The 19,608-nt window shown below is 50.4% G+C and overlaps 1 protein-coding gene across 3 annotated transcripts in view; it reads right to left on the bottom strand.

Moving 5' to 3' along the window:
* NRAP (nebulin related anchoring protein) overlaps window positions 1-19,608 on the bottom strand; it is a 68,908-nt gene that overhangs the window by 18,654 nt on the left and 30,646 nt on the right. For 2 of the 3 annotated variants that reach the window (XM_059398629.1, XM_059398628.1), the window contains 13 exons: window positions 18,602-18,799; window positions 17,915-18,019; window positions 15,176-15,274; window positions 14,222-14,326; window positions 12,954-13,061; window positions 10,929-11,240; window positions 9,749-9,853; window positions 6,922-7,020; window positions 5,211-5,315; window positions 4,415-4,522; window positions 3,761-3,874; window positions 2,098-2,295; window positions 277-381 (listed from right to left, as the gene is read on the bottom strand). In XM_059398629.1, coding sequence (XP_059254612.1) covers window positions 277-381; window positions 2,098-2,295; window positions 3,761-3,874; window positions 4,415-4,522; window positions 5,211-5,315; window positions 6,922-7,020; window positions 9,749-9,853; window positions 10,929-11,240; window positions 12,954-13,061; window positions 14,222-14,326; window positions 15,176-15,274; window positions 17,915-18,019; window positions 18,602-18,799 — 1,761 coding nt within the window. The remainder of the gene's footprint in view (window positions 1-276; window positions 382-2,097; window positions 2,296-3,760; window positions 3,875-4,414; window positions 4,523-5,210; window positions 5,316-6,921; window positions 7,021-9,748; window positions 9,854-10,928; window positions 11,241-12,953; window positions 13,062-14,221; window positions 14,327-15,175; window positions 15,275-17,914; window positions 18,020-18,601; window positions 18,800-19,608) is intronic. The other variant, XM_059398631.1, reaches the window with a different exon arrangement.

A 19,608-nucleotide genomic window follows, 5' to 3' on the forward strand; every position in this document is an offset into this window, starting at 1 on the left:
CCTAGGAAAGCAGATCTTAGGAGCCAATGAATAATTCTTATGGGTTCACCAAGGAGCCGGCTCGATATTTGCAAAACTGTGTTAAAGGACATCCATTTGGAATGGAGAATCTAGTGAGAAGAAGGGCCTGCCGAGAGATCATGCTGTGAGTGGCCACTGTTAAGCTGGACATCTCTTTCGCTCTAGCAGTGAGCAGCAAGCTGAGTGCTGAGAGGGAACCTCTGCCATGGAAACAGACTGACTCCCATCACCGGTCCATCCGGGATCCCTGGTTACCTCACTGATGAGTTCGGACGCTTTCTTTCTCCCTTCGATCTCCAGCGTGCCTGGGATGACACAGGGAACGCCTCGCATGAAGTTCAGGTCTGACCGGTACAAATTCTGTAAGAAACAACACGAGGCATCAGAAAAGCCAAACTCATGGAACACGGAAGCGAAGAAAAAAACCGAGGACCCACAGCAGGGCCACATCAGAATTAGGACGCCAGGGCCACGCCAGTCTCTCCGGAGAGGTCCCCCTTGGCACACACACGATGCCCCTCGGTTAACACTCATCAGGGAAATAAAAACATGGGTCAGGACAAAAGATTTTTCTGCTGTCACTTGTCTCAGAAGCTACAGAGGGACAGGAGGCGGGTTTTTAATTCATGTGGGCTATCAGAAAATTAACACCGGAGTGGATTGTGGTTAGGAAGTCAGTCGTCTTGGGGCAAATGTGGAAATGATGATTTAACAGGTCTTCTAAAACAAAACCCAGCAGCAGAGGGCGGCATTAACGAATCATGGGTTAAGAAAGAACTAATAAATGAAGCCAGAATCATCGGGCACAGGCCTGTCTGAGTCTATCACGGGTAGGCGCGAGTGTGTACACCTGAGTGATTTGGGCTGACAGTTTAAAGGGTCCCCAAATTCACTCCCCTGCAGAGTCACCAAGGTGTCCCCCCCCCCCCCCGCTTCTTGCCCTGCCCACCCCCACCCCCAGGGCGTGCTGTCTTCCAACTGCTATCACAATGAGAGACAGCGCAGGCGAGAACTCTGCTCAGGCAACACACGGGTTCCAAGTGGAGCGTGGCTGCTCCCTCGTTCCTGCAGTGGCTCTGGGGTTCCTGACAGTTCATGTCATCCGATCAACACTGCACGCAGCCGGAAGATTCAAAGGGATGACAGACATCCCTCATCGGCGCACCTCTCCGCTTCCAGCCCCGGCCAGCCCAGGAAGCAGTCTTTGTACGGTGTTGTGCTTTCCAGTCCCGGCATGTTAGTTGCACACCCCATCCCAGGGAAACCCAGCAAGCTGGGAAGTAAGGCGAGCACTGAACAGGATGCCCCTGCCTGTTGAGAGGAGACATCCAGGCTCTCTTTGGGAGTAAGGAGATCCTCAAGGCTTCCTAATATTCCCGGACCACCTCCTTCAGCAAACAGGCGGCATGAGCTTGAAATGCATGTGGGAGGCCCATCAAGGCCTCTACAACTCCCTTCAGGGACCCAGGAAGGATCTCTGGGGCCCGAGGTCCTGCCCTCCGCTGGACACTCTCCTCTGCTTGAAGTGGGTCTGCTCTGACCCACCCTCTCCCAACAGAGCATAGGCTCCCGCAGAAAATGGGCAGCTCAGGAATGTACTGAGCCCCATAAAGAACCCCCGGTCTGAGCTGAGGCCAGAGACAATGCCATTGGCAAATCTTAAACATGCAGACCTGTGAACCGAGGGCATCTTGGTCAGACACCATTTAAGTTCGAGCCCCACCCCCTTCTCACTGATGGTTGTGTGACCTAGGGCAAGCTACATTTCCCCCTCCTTTGAACCTCACTGTAATGTACCTTTAAAATAGGATAAAGACTATTGACTTAGGGTTCCTTTGAGGTAGAAATGAGATCATGCATGAAAACATAATGCTCAGAAACAGTAAATGTTTCCTGCTGCTGTTAAATTCGTACAATCGTGCTGGGCAGGAACTTCGGGCAGTATTTCCAAAGAAAACCCGGGTTTAGGATTTCTCACCTCCAGAGACCCCTAAAGTGCCAACAGGAGCTTCATGGTCATGATCATGGTCAAATTTCAGCTGATGGAGCCCCGAGAGAGACGCCGGGTCTCCTTACCTCGCTCTGCAACTTGTGAGCTTTCTTGGCACAGCTGAGCCTCAGGTCTTCGGCCAAAGAAGTGTACTGGGGGAGCGGGTGTCTGTAGTCCTGGTCGCTGGCCAGGACTTGAGCCTTCTTGGCATGCACCAGGGTTACCATGTCCAACGGCAGATGGAAGTGTGCCTTTGAGAGTTCAAAGCCTTTCTTGTAATTGACCTAGAGGGGCAGACAGAACAACAGCGCCTGTTTCAAAGCCACCATTTGCAGAAGGACCATCAGGGAGAGTGGTGGCAATGCAGTTGTCCCAGGTAGGCAGGGGAGACAATCCTGGCCAGACCGGTGGTCCCTTCCTGCGGGGACAGGCTTCAGAAGTGGGGACCGGGGCTAACACTCACCACCCCCAGCTCCTGGTGGTCATTCTGATTTGGATGATGAAGGCCCATGGCTCCCCCAATTGGAGACCATACAAAAGTTCAAGAAACAGACATAATGTCAGTGATTCCCTTGCGCGTGTCTTTAGATCTTCCTGTCTTCCAGAGGGAAGAAGCTACAAGGCTAACCTGGTTTTCTCCCTGTCACCTACTAGATTCTCCCCGTCACCCTCTCAAGTTCAGATTTTTGACACCAGGGATTGTCTACTCGGGTGAGCTTGTGAAGAGCTTCTTCAAAGCATTAGTTGAGACCTCCTAAGAAGTCTGGGGGCCAGGAGCAGTCGGGCCAGCTCTGAGGGATGGGTGCTCCCAAGAGCCCAACATGCATGCTGAAGGAAAAAAGGAGAGGCCCATTCCAGACCATGAGCCCCACTGCAGTCCTCAGAGAAGCTGTTGAAAGATCAATGAAACTCACTCCGGACTTTCTTGGAACTCTGATGCATAATCTCCCCTTCCTCCTTCCTTCCCAGCGCTCCAGCTACCCCTCCCTAACCTCCTGCTCCCATCTCCATAAATCCTCCCCGACTCCCAGCATAAAGCCAAGGACATGTGGCATTCATGTCCAACCCCACACTCTTAGGTCAGTTTGATGGTCAAGTGAGGCTCAACATGCAGAAGGGCTTGGTCCTCTGTGACAGTGGATCCGTCAGCCAACTCACAACGTGTGCAAGGGGACAGCGTGTATACACTCGTGCCGGCACCCAGGAGAGCGAAATCAAGGGCTGCACACCCGGATGTTTCCAGGGGCCAGACAAGTAGCACCGGGGAGTAAAGCAAGAAGTGGCGGGGTGGGGGGGGGGAGGGGAGCTGCATGACCAGGGAAACAGAGATATAGAGATCCCTTCTCAACAGAGCTCTCCGCAGTCCACTTCAACTCTAGCCTTGAGGGGCCCAGGCCCAGCTTCTGGCCAGAAGTCTAAAACTTTTATGTGAAAATTTCCATTTTTAAAGGTCTGCAATCAATTTACTCTGTAGACCAAAGAGAGTGCTTCTGCTGTGCAAATCTAGCCCACAAGCCCCCGTTTGGGGCCACTGGTCAAATCACAGAATGCCCAGTCCCAAAGGGAGCTAAGTCTCTCTTGATGGAGGAAGAAGCGGAAGCCCAGAGGAGCCAAGGGATCTAACAGCGACACAGAGTTTGTCTGGACAGAACCAGTGGCCACAACCAGAAGGACCAAGGACGTAAGCTGGCTGGATATCATTAGCCGGGGGTGTGGGGGGCCAGCTCCACCGTATTTTCTCCCACTTACTTGGCTCTGCAGCGAGTTCGCATACGCTGAATGTGCAAGGCTGAGATCGTCTTCCAAGCTCCGGGAGCCAAGCATCTGCCCTTTCATTTTCTCAAATGCCTCTTTGTATTTGTACTAAAGGGAAAGAGAGCGGGAGAGAGTAACAGCTCGGGGACAAGGGACACGGAATGGGAGAGGTGGGTATTGGGCGAAAATGTTTTGTTCTTTTGACAGTGACTGGGTGAGTTAAAAGAAGCGCGGGAGTCGTCAAAAGGCCCAGTCTTTCATATGCAAGACTCCCAATGACTAAAGGGCTGGGTATGAAGTGGCAGGACATGCTAGCACTTGGGCGGCCCACGCTGGAGGAAGGTGGGTGCATTGTTAGCAGTCTCTGCCCGCGGACTTGCTTTAGGAAAGTGCCTGGCGGAGGGTGCATTTCATCTGCCCGGGGTCTGGAGTTACAGTCCGGCATTGGGCTTTGTACCCGGGCCCAGGGATTTTTTTTGTTGTCTGGTCTGTTCTTTCTCGCTGGTCGTTATCCAAACACCCTAACACAGTCATTTGGGAGAGCAGAGGATTGTATCCACAGGCAAAAGAAGGCAGGGTTGAGGGGCAAAATGCAGTAAAAATTGGTTAGTATTAAACATTGACACAGTAATGGGGGTGGACGCTCACATCACTTATGATTTCGCCAGAAGCCTTTGCTGCCTGGAACGGAATGGCATCCAATCTCAGCTTATAGCCACCGTCCCGAAGTTTGCTCCAGGATTCCTTATAACGTGTCTGTTGGGAAGATGTCGACAAATAAAGACGTCAGGGGATCAAATTCTCATTACCGACATGGGGATCTGCTTTGTTGTTGGGTTTTCTCCCCGCACACCCCCGCCGCCAACCCACCCCCCTCCCCCCTCCGTTGAAGCTCGAAATCATGGTGTCTTAGCAAACACCAAGAGTTGGATTCTGCCTCGTGTCCACCATGGTGGGGGTAGAGCCTCCTGGGGGGGAATCCTTGGAGTCAGACAGACCCACATGTCTCTAAATAGGAAGCAGCAAGTTATAAGGTTGAGTGTGCAGAGCTCTTTACGTAAAATACAGAAAACTCAACAGTCTCTATCAAAGGACGGGGCGGGGGGATGTTGCTGATCACGATCCTGGGAGGGTAGGGTCTCTCCTTGGCAGAGCCACTGGATGCACTATATGCTGATGCTTCCATATTTCAGCCACTCAGTACAAATGCCCTTCATACTAAGGCAGTTTTCCCAGTCTCCTTCTCATAAATGGGCTTGACTCTTCTGCAAGACAACCTACCTAATCTGCAGAGCTCCGTGCCAATGGAGATATGACACATTTTAAGATGGTGACAGCAAAGCATTAAACTAGGCTCCAGGCCCTTCTGAGCCCAGGCTGTTGTGCCCCGCCCAGGCCCCCTGGTCTCCCTAATTAAAACCAGGACCCCTTCTATCCGCCTCACCTCACTGATATTCATGGCATTCAGCTTGGCCAGCAGGACTTCAGGGAGGTCGGCTGTCTGAGTGTAATGATGCTTTATGTTTTCTCCTTGTTCCCTGTACAACCTCTGTGGACGAAGAGAGGTTCTGTATTAGACCCGGGAGCCTCCTCCACGCAGGCAACAGCCAAGCTGCACTCCCAGGGACAAGGGTGGGGTGGCTGCCCCCTCCCCATAGAGACAGGATGCTGGGTGCCGCTACTGAGATCTCACAGCCAGCACGGTGACGTGCACCTCATCCCCTCCCGAGCCCCCCTTCCCAGCTCGGGACAAGACAGGCTAAAACTCGCCTCTCAGCAAACACTCTCCACTTGTAGCATCTGCTGACCGTGGGTGAGCAGAAAACGAGATCTAGTTAAACCTTAGTAAATCTGTTATGCCCTATAAACCCTGAGAGGGCATCGAAATCTAGAAGCACAAGAGATGGCTCTTCCACAGGTGAGGTCTGCCCTGGGTCAACTTCAGCCCTTGTTCCGTCCCCTCATCTCAAGGATTCTTGTGCTAATAAATGTCCACTCGGTGGGTCTGGGGTCCTAGCCACCCAGAACTCTGATTTGGGCTTATGACATCCTCGTAGAGACGACACACGAAGTTGGCATCGACCACCGGAGAGAGTTGCTAAACCAGCCTTTTCCATCCTAAATCTCATTAGTGTGTCCAAGTTTCTCCGTATCGCAGCAGTGCCCCCTAGAGTCGGTTAGGGTAAGGAAGAAGCGGGTGTTGTTTTCCTTCATATAAAAGTTCTTGTTTGACCATCTGTGTTTCTCGGAATTCAGGTGCTTCTGCTGGGCTGCTCATCAATAAATTATAAATTCCTAAACCTGTAAGTGTGTAAATAATCCCATAACATGTTCTGACAGGCACTGAGGACATTTCCAAGTGCCTGCTGAATAAGGCATCCCCAGAATAATGTATTCAACTGGGAAGCAAGAGAGATAATCTTAAAACTCCTCTCCCATTAATTTTTGTAAATTTTACTTATGGCAAGTTGAACAGTTTGAAGATATTTCTAAGGCGTGCCTGCCCTGCATAAGGATCTGCGGGCCTGTCTCAATAAAATCAGCCAAATGGGGTTGATCCATATCCTAAAGTGAGTTTTTATAGGATCTCATGGTTCAATTTAGTCCCCAAAAAACACTGTGCCATGAGGGCAAAAGGCCAGATCTCAGTTCCACACTATAAAAGGAATTTGGGAAATGACTTCAAAGTTAGTCTTACGTACACAAGACCCAAATCGTTTTCAAAGTCGTTAGGGGAATTCAGAGAGCGAGAATTTCTGCCCTTGGGTCCCAAGGAGTCCTAGCAGGGCTGAGTCTGCCAATTACCAAGAATTTGGGCCCCCAAAATTTCAGTTCTGAAAATAACACTTCAAAACAAGAAGGACGGGGGAAAAGGCCCCACCACAGACAATTCTTGAAAACATGCAAATGGAAAGATAGGAGAGCATGGGGACAGCAGGGTGGTGGAGCCCCACTTGGCATCCAAAGAGCAGCAACACCCCATTTGCATCCTAATGAGGAGGCACCCCTGCTAAGGTGTGTCTCGGCAAAAGGACAAGAAGTTCCTTCATCCTTAGAACAACAGAAGGAGCAAGACAAGAACCCCTCGGCTTCAATCGCAGTGTTGAAAGAAGAGCCCACTCTTAGAGTCATAATGTATATATATTATCACTTACATCCACTGCTTGGGTATAACTAATTCTGGCCTGGACCATCTCCGGAGTGTCTTTAATACTGGTAAACTTCAAAGCACCTGGATGCTGACGGTACTTCTTCTGTTGAGCAGAAAAAGATCAAAGCTGTGAATTTTGTGCTGCTCTTTCATACCATTTGAAAGGGAAAATCATAGGTTGCTTGAGATTAGAGTGAATTTGTGAACATAATTATTATTCGGCTTCCTCCATCTTTATATCCTCGGTGCCTTCAGGTTAATATTTGTTTCAATTTAAGAATAACCTCATGTCAATTAACATTAAAGTATTTCTACTGGGTGCAAAGAAAACATCGCAAAATTAGGCTATTCCCGTAAAATACTGCGGGATGCACACTTAGGGAAGGATTCTTTTTATAGGCTTCAAATACTGTGTCACGGTTGTTTACATATCTTAGTTTGGGTCCCCCAAGCAAGAAGGAAGTCACATTTATCAATTGAAGCATCCCGTTTTCCTTCCCCAAAAGGACACTGCAGAGATCATCACAGTCAAAACCCTTGCATTTAACAGCCAATGATATAATAATTCAATCACTTTAGGACCCAGTTAACACAAGCAAGAATTCTTTAAAATGTTACAATAACACAAAGAAGACCGCTATTATTGAAAGGAGCCATCATACATTTTGAAAGACACTGGGGGAAAAAAAAAAAGAATTACAAAGAATTCAAATGCTGGCAAAGATCTAGATACCCCATTCAGATTCAAAAAGTCACACTTAATTAATTCCTGTTGTTTTTTTTTTAATCCAAATAACATTTCCAGAAGACTAGCACAGTTGCTATCTCAATGGAATTATAAAGTGTATCTTTCCGCAAATTGAATAGTTATTTTATAAACACTTCCTCATTTATCAGGTTCCATTTTTGTATCCTGTTTTGTTTAAAGCAGATACAGTTCAACATCTAGCCCTCTCTGTTTTGTCACCTGTTCTTATAAATAAAGCTTTATTGGAACACAGCCGTGCTCATTCATTCACATGGCAGAGTTGAGGAACTGCAAGAGAAATCTTGTGGCCTATAAAGCTGAAAATATTTACTATTTGGTCCTTGACAAATAAGGTCTGCCAGCTCCTGCTTTAAGTGATAGACGTGTGTACATTTGTGGCTCTTTCAACAGTGTGTGGCATTCTGTCTGAAAATTAAGAGGTCAGGCAATTTGACACTAAACTGGAAATGTGCCAAACTGAAATGAGATGATTGGGGAAAGTTGCTGAAGGATTTTCTTGCCTGACTGAAGTTGAGAACTGGTATGAAGTGTAGAAGATAAGCACATTTGTTGAGTAGGTTTGCAAAATGAGGTGGAAAATTAAGCCCACCATGGGATAAATAGTTCCAGAAAGATCCCTTGGGTGCCAGACTTAGATGCATGAAGGAATCATCTTGAAGTCTAAATTGAGTGTATAATTCATTTTTTATATCCTTTTATGAGTGGGTCCAGTGAGTTTAGGATCATGAGTCCTCAAACCTAGATGTTTGCTCCTGCAAGTTTCTCAAAATCATCCTTTTAAAAGGGCCTTTCCTCAATCAGACTGAATTACTTAGGGTAGTACAGTAGCCACAGAGCTCCCAGGGTCTTCTAAGGCTTGCGTGTTGACTAATATTCTGAAAAACTAGGCCACTCAGACGGATCCTACTTTCAGAACCCACTCTGTGACATGTCAGAATAACCTCCCCCAGGAAAATATCAACGCTGGGCAGGTGTGTTTGAAAAAACAACTGAGGGGTCTTTCTGTTTTACCTACTCACTTAGTAGGAAAGTCTTCTCAAAACAAGGTCCCAGGAGACTAGTAACTAAGGCTACAGGTTTTCCTGGGGCTATGTCATTGTGGTCTCCCCCCGGACCCAGAAAAGTCTAGAAAAACCAGATTACTCTGAAAGCAACTAAAAAAATTCTTACTTGCCTCCTGAGCAAATAGACATGAACAGAGGGGAACTTGGGTTGTTGGAGGGTGTGCAGCCATGGTGTGAACATGAGGCAAGGACCACTCCCTGGCCTGTCTAGTCTGGTGGCTCTCTACCTTTGGGCAGAGTCTGGAGACATTTTTGGTTGTCACAACCAGGAAGAGGGTGCTACTGGCACCTAGAAGGTAGAGGCCAGGGGTGCTGCCAAACACCTCACAAGACTCAGGACAGCCCCCCGCTCCCCCAAGCCAGAGTTTTCAAAATGTCAATAGTCTTGAGACTGAGAAAACTTGATCTAGTCTTTAAACGATCTGTTTAGCGAAACTCTCCTAAAATATGAGCAGACGGCTCTTTTTAACACGCCGTGACACCTTCGGGTCCAGCCAGGGAGGCTACAAGTAGACAGGAGTGAGATTTAAATAGAAATGAGACCCCCCTCCCCAATCAGGAGAGACTCAAGTCACATGCTCCACTCCACGTGAATATTCAAACTGTTTACACTGTAGCAGAAGGAGAAGGAGAAAATGCACAGAAAGTCACGAAAGAGCTTTCTGGGTGCAATAAATGGGTCTTTTCCTCATCTCTCCCTTGTTGCTTCATTAAAAAGGTAAGTTGGTGGGTAGCAATTGAGCTCTTTTTTGATTGTTGTTACTATTCCTAATACCATTTGTCACCAACTTTGTTTTTGCCAGGGCTTGGTGGGCCCCTACTGGTGTGTGTTTGGTATGCAGTTTACCCCTAATTACCAGCCCTTGTCTGAGTTTCCAGGCCTTTCATGTAGCTTTGCCTTTTTCTTTGCCTTTTGAGTGGAAATTATTTTAATTTTATACAGAAATGCCACACGCCTAGTGCAGCCAGGCCTGTTGCACGCTGTCAGGAAATCTCACCTCGCTAATGAGTGCTCCTGCCTTCTTCGCCTGCTCCACATTTAATGACCCGGTGGCGACCCAGCCCGCGCCTTTCATCCACCTCACATCTGCCCTGTATCGGTTCTGACAAAGGAGAGAGGGGAAAAAAAAAAAAGAAAGAAAAGGCAGGCCATTGTCGGTGTGCAGACATTTAAAGGGCTATTAACGGCGCCCAGATGTCGCCTTGGTGCCAGCTGAGTCAAATTAGATGCCACTTTTGTCTTATCCATTTCTGTACAGTCACAGGTAGGGCTCCAAAATGTCAATTAATTTCCCCTGTAATTGGAGCATCCCGGCGCCCCCCCCCCCCCCGCGCGTTAGGCCCCGCCCAGCAGCGCCCGGGGTGGAGCGGGCGGGGCCCATCCACCTGGTCCCTCATTAAGGACGCGTGTCTACCTCGGGCAGAGGAGCGTTCTCATTGTCTGCTTTCCCGGTTCCTTGCTTAAAATGACAAGCGGGGGAGAAGAAAATGAGAATTCACGACAGAACCCAGGTGGGGAGCTATTGGAGGGAATTTCACAAGACAGCCGAGGCTTCCCACCGCGCCGGATTCCTTCCTACACCTCGGTGTGGCGCGGGGTGGGGGGGGGGGGGGCTCATTTCTTTACTCGCCATTGAAGGAGTCGTTTTCATGGAAAGCCATTTAAATGGACACTTGTCTAAAACGAGCATATCGCCCATCTATCCGGAAACAGCTCGACCAGGAAGGGGATGTCAGCACTGCCCTCCCCAGCCCCATGTGGAACAGCCAGGTGGGGCGCACAGGGAGAAAGGGGAGGGGGGCTGTGGGGGGCTAACGTGCTGCCCCTGCAAAGGGACTGCCAAGGTTGGAAGGAGGATGGGAGATGCTGTCCCAGAACAGGCCACAGTTAGGAAGGTCACCCATCCATCCGCCCCCTCCACAGTAAAAGAAGCAGGGAAAACGTAGGCAGAGCAAACCCCAGGAGAAGAAAGCCCCTTTGCGATTTTTCTGCGTGCTGGTATAGGATCTAAAGTGGGCAGAGCTGGAATAAAAGTCGAGCCGCTAGGAGAGGAAGGATGGGTCCGCCCTGCGATCCAGAAACAGGTATCTGGATGTATCCGCTATTGTCTGGGGTGGCTCGGGCAAACACTGGTGGGGGCACTAGCACACGTGAACACGTGCACACACGGAGCTTACATCACTCTGTAAATCGTACGCCTTCTTGGCCCATTCCACCTTCATGTCCGTGGGCAAAGCGGTGAACTGATAAGATGCTGTCTTGTAGCCGATGTCTGTGGCTAGATGCTGGGCCTTGCGGGCGTGCGCGAGGTGGATCATGTCCAGGGAGACGTGGCACTGGGATCTGGTGTCCTCGAACCCTTTCTTGTACTCGAGCTCACTCTGCAGCTTGGACATTTGCAGCGAGTGACTCATTTGTGAATCGCCCCGGGCATCCTTCGCCCCAATGAGCTTCCCCCGGGACCTCTCGTAATCTTCCTTGTACTTCACCTAAATGGGAGGAAGAGAGTGGAGTGTCTTAGCATCTCCTAAAGCCGTTGTTCGCTTTCAAACAGAAGGCACGACAGTTCAAACACAGCCACACAACAGAATGTTATTAGAATTAGAGTCATAAGGAGTTTGCCTCTTATCATCACACAGTAAACTAAAATATTACTCGTTATTTCCCTTTTCACCTCAGCTGCCCGTCAGCTCAGAGCTACACTGAAGGCTCAGCTGCACTACAGTCTTTTCCTAAGTTCCTGGAGACATTCCGTCTCTTATCTCTACTCTTCAGCCTTGTTTTTTCTGGCTTTAGTGTTGTTTTTTGTTTTTGGGTTTTTTTTTTTTAACATTTTATTTATTTGACAGACAGAGATCACCAGTAGGCAGAGAGGCAGGCAGAGAGAGAGGAGGAAGCAGGCTCTCCACGGAGCAGAGAGCCCGATGCGGGGCTCGATCCCAGGACCCTGGGATCATGACCTAAGCCGAAGGCAGAGGCTTTAACCCATTGAGCCACCCAGGCGCCCCATTCTGGCTTTAGTTTTAAGTGGCCTGCTGCTTTCAAAAGTCACTTTAAATACCTTCCTGGGAATAGTGAAAACACCATAAACAGAAAGTCTTCATGAAATGAAGAAGACACAGAAGAGCCTAAGCATGATTGCCGTTAGAGAAAAGAGCTCGGATGACACAACCGAAGCCCACAGAAATATGCAGGAGTGTGGGGAGCACGTGTGAGCATACCGGCTTGGAAAAAAATGTGAGGCCAAGAGTAAGAAGGATCAGAAGGAAAAAAATATGTGTGGAAATGCTTTAAAAACTGTCACAGGACACAAGCATGTGGCAACCTTTTCAACATGATCAGGAGACCTGGGCTCTCCTGTCCTCTGTGCCAGCTACAACAGCAGTCTTTACTGAACCCTCACTCTGAGGTGAGCGTGCGACACCCCCCACACACACACACACACATACTCCAGGCCTCAGAGCGTGTCTGCAGACCAGGGCTGCTTGGTGAGCTCTTCCCAGGTGAGCAGAGAAGGAGCTTACGCCAGAAGGTAGATCGACCGCGCCACCAAGCCACTGTTTAGCTCAGCTGATATCTCCATATATTTATAGAGACAAGTACATTTATGGGTATGCATCTATTTCGGAAGCCAGACTGTTTGATGAAGTGAGCGGACTTGGCCTTACATTCTGGCTTAGGCTTCTTAGCTCACATCAGACTCCCAGCAGATGGCTTTGGACGACGGAAACTCAGTACGCATGAAATCGTTTCCTTTCCTCATAACTGCTTCGCAACTGCCAATTTCCTGATGAGTTAATGGAGAGGCGCAAGGTGGCACAGCCTTCCCAGAGTCACAATACTGAGAGGGGATGGAGCGAGGATTTTAGCGAGGTCCACCTGCTACCAGAGCCTGTACTCTTAGCCAGTGACCAGCCACAATGTCCTTAGATAGTCCTGGAAGGTCTCTGGGCATCAGTTAATCTGTCAAATAACCCATTTAGATCACTAGTCTTGCTACTACTACTACTAATGCTTCCAGCCATTAAAAACCAACGTGTGGCAGGCAGTGCGCTGGGCATCATGTGGCGGTCTCACTGCAAAGTCGTCACCTCTCTCCCCACTTCACAGATTGGACCCTGAGACTCAGCTGAAGAGCCTGTGCAGACACGCTCTGACTCTCCCGGATGGAAAATGGCAGCCTTCATTGAGCACCGACTCACCTCACTGGCCAGGTCCCTGTTGGCTTTGGCTGCCAGGAAGCCCAAGGAGTCGAGACGCAGCTCAAACCCTTTTGCCTTCTGGTTTTCCCAGCTGCTCTTATACAGTTTCTGAGGAGAGGCAGGAGAAAGAGATCACCCTCCCGTGCGAGGGCTTCCCCGGCCTCTGTAATGCTCTCTCTCAGAGGCCAACACTGACTGGCCCTCCACAGCAAACTGGTACCCGCAGTACCACCGGACCTCCTTGTTCCTGCCTCAGGGCCTCCTGACACAGGGCTTCCCTCAAAAGAAGCAGAATTCAAACTCCAGAGACCTTGAAAAATACTAGGAGTCTTCAGGGAGGTCTCAAACACATGGCAGTGGTGCAATGTTTCGAAACCCACAGCAACATTTCTGGAAGGTCTGTTCCCCACCTCCGCCTACTCACACCCCAGACCAGCTGCTGCTGCATTTACAGCTACTTCCTCCCTTTGTCTTCCTGCCCCCAGTCTCTAGTCCCCCTGGGTCTGTCCTTGCTCCTCCTAGCTCTTGTCCTGCCCCCACCTGCAGATTTCAAGTTCCTTCCTCTGCAAGTCTTCTGCTCTTTCTATGTGTGTGAATTGATTTAGCCTCTGTTGCTCCTTCTAATTCTCCCCTCTACCTATTACAGGGACCAGGACTCCAAGGACCAGGTTGCTGAGTGTGAGAGCTAAGGAAGGCCTCTCCTAGCAGACAGAGAGAAGGAAACTGGGACCATGCATGCTTTTGTGTCTAGGAGTAATAGCTACATTGTCCATACTCCTTCCAGGGATTTCTGTATATTAACTCACTGAAGCCTGTGACAACCCAATGAGACAGGAACTAGTATGACCCTGATTTTACCAACGGGACAACTGAGCACAAAGAACTTGCCCAAGGCCACATATGTAGTAAGTGGTAGACCCAAGGAGCAAACCCAAGCAGTGTGGCGTGAACACCTTGAAGCCTCACTTGCTTATCAATACTGATGCTAATCAATACTAATGCTGTTCTAACTAGGACCAGCAATCACCACTGCCTCCTACCCTGTTATATTCTCAGTGGTTCAAGACTCCCACCAGCTCTGTCCTAGGGAAGGTGGTCCTTCCCTCCCCCCTAAGACACTGGCCAGGATCAAGATCTGCTGGATGGGCTATTTACAGTGCCCAGATGTGTGGAACCTCCGTTGACACCCCAATATGGTGGGTGGACTTTGTTGCCCAGGGCTACATGGGGAAGCAGAGGCTACAGCTGCCCTCTCCCTCTTGCCATACCTCACTGAGATTGGCAGCGTTGGCTCGGGCCTGTAAGAAGAGAGGCTCGTCTTTGCTGATGCTGTACTGATGGACAGACTGCTCGTTTCCTGCCTTATAGGCCACCTGTTGGGAGAGAGCCCTGGGTCAGGAGCAGGTGGTGCGGGGTGGGCTGGCATCACGGACACGTCTTCAGATCTGCTTGCCGTCTCTGTGACTTACACAGGCAGTCCATTACAAAACGGCCCAGACCAGCCACTGGCCAGCAGAATCCAATAAAGGCGGCTTCCGGCAGGAGGGGTTGAAGGCAGAAGCAGCGGCAGTAGGAGCTGAGAACCAACACCTCCAGGGTTTCTGTTCCCACACTTCTGCCATGAGAAGGCATCAACCTTCCCAAGCTGTTCCCACCTACGCTGCCCACAGCCGCAGGAAATAACCCCCCAGAGGTCTTGGATGAGCACAGACTCCCCAAAGGAGAAAAATTAGAAGCCCACCCCGCCACCTGCACCCCCACCATCAATCCCAATAATCCCAGTGCATTCACAGGGGCTGACCCCCAGGAAGTGAGCAGTGACCCGAAAGTCAGCGTCAGTGGGCATCTGAACACTCTGCTCTCTCCTGCTCTCCCTCCTTCCCAGCCACCCACACCGCGGCTATCTGTTGATGGCACCTTTTCTGGGACGTGTACTTAGACCTTTAGGAAGGAAGGCCAGTAAGGTCCTGGCCCCATTGTAGCAGCTCTGGCACCTGCTCTGTGGTGACCTGGGGAGGGTGGGGGTGCGGCTACCGAACACTGATGTGTAAATAAGGCACATGCTGTTTCATTGTACAGCCTGGAGGCCCCCGGGCAAGCCAGGCCCAGCCTGTCGAAAGCAAAGGCTCACGGTTCCTAGACCTCGCCTGGGCCCAGCCTGCGACACGGCGGCCCGGCAGGGCTGGGGCAGCCCGGCAGGGCTGGGGCAGCCCGGGACTCACCCCGCTCTGCAGCTCCTGGCTCCTCCTGGCGTGCTCCATCTGGGAGCTGTCGGCCACGCTGGTGAACTTCAGCTTATCCACCCTCTGCCGGTAGTTTTTCTGTTTCCAAAGAAAAGGGACCCTGTGGCATTTGGATTTGGCTGTCCCCACCCCACACTTGTGCCCACGACCACACGCGCGTTCTCAGCGATGCCCCCATCTTCTGGGCGGAAGCCCTCCCGCGGGGTCTGCAGCCCCATCGGGATCCCACAGACCTGACACAGGCCTGCTCTGGGGAGCTTCTCTTAGCTGCTGGTCCTGAGCGAGGCCCTGAACTTCTCCCCCCACTAACCCTTATATCCCCCCCTTGTGCCCCGAGATGCATCCATCTTGTAAATCGAGATCTGGCATAGGAAAGTGAGACCGAGGGAACTGGGACTTCACCACCCGGAAGACGGAGGCCAAAAGCTCGCCTCCGCCTCTTGCCAGCTTCGTGGCCTTGGGCATGTCCCTTAATCCCCAGAGCCACTCTGGCCACAATGGTACGAAAAATAGCAGCTGCCCCACTGCGGGGAGGGGCAGAGGTTTCGCGGCTCTGCTTTCGGTAAGGGCAGTCTGGGGGCACGAGAGTGTTCACATGAGCCATCACCAGAACGCGCGGTGCTGTCGCGACCATCCGAGGAGCCCCTGTGCTCTAGGGAGAGGACATGTTGGGGGTCGCGGACAGAGCAGGCTGGCAGCCTGGTGGGATTCACCCTCACAGTTTCTCCGTGTTCCAGATCACTGAGGTCTTGTCCTCCCGGCGTCCCCGCCTCCCAGCCACAAAGTAACTGGCAACATTTCAGATGTGCTAATTCCGTCTCCCCACAGGGACTCCTTGTCCTTCCCGGAGGTTGGCTCCTTTGGCTTTTCCACCGGACATGCCAAAGTTGACGGGAAAGGAGGCAGCTGAGCATGGCGGACTGAAGCTGAAGCTTCGCGTGGAGGGGAGAGCCAAGAGGAGCAAAACCCCGGTGCTGTCAGCAAGAGGGTCATGGGGACCAGCTGAGCCCAGAATAGGGTTTGGAATATCGAAGCTTCCAAGTGTCCTCCCTTGAGGAAAAAGAAATTATAGGGGCGCCTGGGTGGCTCAGTGGGTCAAAGCCTCTGCCTTCGGCTCAGGTCATGATCTCAGGGTCCTGGGATCGAGCCCCACATTGGGCTCTCTGCTCAGCAGGAAGCCTGCTTCCTCCTCTCTCTCTCTCCCTGCCTCTCTGCCTACTTCTGATCTCTTTCTCTCTGTCAAATAAATAAATAAAATCTTAAAAAAATAAAAAGAAAAGAAATTCTAGAGACAATATTCCAAAGGGACTTGTTATTCTCCTCTCTCGTTCCAGTGCGTTGAATGGGAAAACTTCACCACACAATTGAAGGAAGTCGCATTACCCTTCCATGGTGGGAAATCCCGATCGTTCCAGACTCTGCCTTTGGTCAAATCGTAAGAACTTAACTGAGCAGGCAAGAGTCCACCCTGTACAGGGCACAATAGAAATATAAAACAGGAGAAAAGGCTGCTATCTTCCTGGCCCTCAAGGAGCTTAATAACTAGTAGGCATAGGACATCAGGCAGAGATGGGAACTCCGGAGGATGGAGGTCAGAGAGCTGGGTCTCCTCCCCAAACCTTTATCCAAGACACACGGGGCTTTGTTTGCTCCACCTGGAGTTGAGCAGGCTGGAAAAGAAGCTAAAGTAAGAGGAACCCTAATGTGTCGTTCACTTTTCTCTACCTTCCTTATTTCTATGTTCCAACCCTTAGTGTGTCTGTGTCTGAGAGAATGATGAGCAGGAAAAGTAAGATTAATTTACAAAACGTGCTTTGGGGATACAAGACCACTTCGTGGGCAGGAGCTGGGGCCTCAGACCACACACACCGGGACAGAGCTCAGCTCTGCCGCCTGCTTGAAATGTGACTCTCCATCTCTTTCCTAATGAAAATGAGGATATTGATAGGGTAGTCAGAGTGTCTACTTCCATAGGGCGGTTGTGAGCCATATGTATGTAATGCACTCAAAGCCGTCAAATAACGACATAATTATTATCGGCCCATGAAGTTCAGCTACATTATCACTATTATTACCATTTGCAAGAGAGATGCCGACTCAGCCTTCCCGATCCTAAAACAAGAGTTCCCTTTGAAGAGTTCCCAAACAGAGTTCCTGAAATAGTCAAACTCACTTCCAAATGAAATGCCCTTCAAAAGTCCTCCTCTGCCAGCTGCCAAAGCCAGCTTTACATGGTGCAAAGAGAAGCAGAGGCTTAGGGCCGCCGGGATGCTCTAACATTCTCGGTTTTACCCGAGAGGAAGAGGATCGGAAGGTTCGAGAAGCTTGCCCGGAGTCTGCAGTGAGTGTAAGGTACCGGCATCATGGGAACGCTGACCTCGGAACATCAGGTTCTCTGATTCAGGAGGAATGGCACGCACCTCCGTGACAAACACATTTCCCCACGTGCCCATCGACTGAGTAGGACCACCCTTCCGAATTTTTCTTTGGATGCCACTGCTACTCTATGTAAACCAGTAGGCTGCTTGCAGACACCTCCCCAGGATGGGTAAGGGCGTGGAAGACTACCCAGCGTCAGGTGCCAAAATGAAGAAGGACTCCTCTGAGTCAGGCCCCAAACAAGCACGGGGCTTGGGGAGGGAGAAGCAGAGGGAAAGATGGCTCTCAGGGTCTCGTGGGCTGAGAGCCACTAGAAGCCAGAGCCTGTGCGCGGGTTACCTCGCTGACCAGCTCCCCAGCCTTCTTGGCCTGTTCCAGATTGAGACTTCCCTCCGTCAGCCACCCGGCTCCTTTCATCCATGCTAGGTCGGCCTTGTACTGCAGCTGCAAGGGAAAACCCAAGCTGTAATGGGACGCAGGGAGGCAGATGGGGCAAAGGTGACGGGAGACTTAGGGGAATCCCTACTCTTGCCTTGGTTTTCTTAAAAGAACTGTCCCCCTACACTGTTATAGTCAGACACAGCACTCCCCTTGGGGCTGAAGCCACTGGGCCCACCTCATAGCATGTTCTGTCTCAGTGCTGAAACCCCACCACCGATGACAAAGAGGGCTTTTCAGACTTTTTCACCAAAAATCTTATCTACCAACCCGCTAAATTTCCAAGATTTACTTGCCATCTTCAACACTGGCTTCTTCCTCTTTGCTCGGCACCATTACCAGCACATCTTGACTCCTGCAATAGGTCGGGGCCCCAGGTCTCCACGCTCTAGCCTCTGCTGTCTTGACTAATATCCACAGCTCTACCTCCCTGCCCGTCCTCCCTGGGTCCAGCCCCTCTTGGCAGCTCTTCCTGCTCCTACGAGTTATATCATAGACTCATGCACGGGTTCCAAATCACCCTCAAAATGTCCCTGTACTCAACTGCAGGAGTGGCAGGAGGAGAACTGGCAGTGAGGGGGGGCTCACCTCACTCTGGAGCCCATAGGCTTTCTTGGCCCACTGGGTCTTCATGTCTTCAGGCAGTACGGTGTATTCGTGCAGCTTTGTCCTATAGTCCAGGTCACTAGCCAGAGCTTGGGCCTTCTTAGCATGCTTGATGTGTACCATATCCATGGGGAGGTGAAAGTGGGTCTTACTCTCCTCAAAGCCTTTCTTGTATTCAACCTTGAATGTTATCAACAAGGCCATTATTTGAAGTCTGCCTTTGCAGAAGTGATTTACAACACAGGAAAGAAGCCTGGGCTTTCATGAGGAATTGGCAATGCCACTCATCTATCAGAAAGGTGTGACTCAATTTCTGGGTCTAGAAGGGGACAGTGCTGGGGAACTATGGTTCTATACTACTTTGTCTCTAGGAGGAATGCCTCTCACCAATATTAAATCTTTTTATCTGACTGATCCAGGAGGAGAAGGCTCTATCCAAGGTTTCTGTAGACTCTTTAAGAGGCAGAATGACAAAGCTTGGCCTCCAGACCCGGATGAGCCTGAATTCAAGCTGGTCTACCCCTTGCCAGCTGGATAACCTCTGGAAAGTTACATCACCTCTCTAAGGGCTCATGTTCTCAGAGGACTATTGTGATAAGCAAGCAAAATAGTAGTTGAAATCTACCTAGTACAAGGACTGGCATAGAGAAAACACCTGAAAAATGTTCACAGTGAGGATGACAATGACGATGGTGGTGATAGTGATGATAATGATGATGGTGGTGATGATGGTGGTGATGACAGTGGTGATAGTGATGATGGTGAAAATAGTGGTGACAGTGGTGAGGGTGATAATTGTGAATATGTGTTAATGGTGGTGGTGGTGATAGTGATGGTGGTGATGGTGATGATGGTGATGGGGGTGGTGATAGTGATGAGAGTGGTAATGAATGGTTATGGTGGTGATGGTGGTGATGATGATGGTGGTAATGATGGTGATGATGGAGATGGTGGTGATGATGGTGGTAGTGACGGTGATGGTAATGATG

This window comes from Mustela nigripes, chromosome 4 (genome assembly GCF_022355385.1).
Source record: "Mustela nigripes isolate SB6536 chromosome 4, MUSNIG.SB6536, whole genome shotgun sequence".
Taxonomy (NCBI): Eukaryota; Metazoa; Chordata; class Mammalia; order Carnivora; family Mustelidae; genus Mustela; species Mustela nigripes.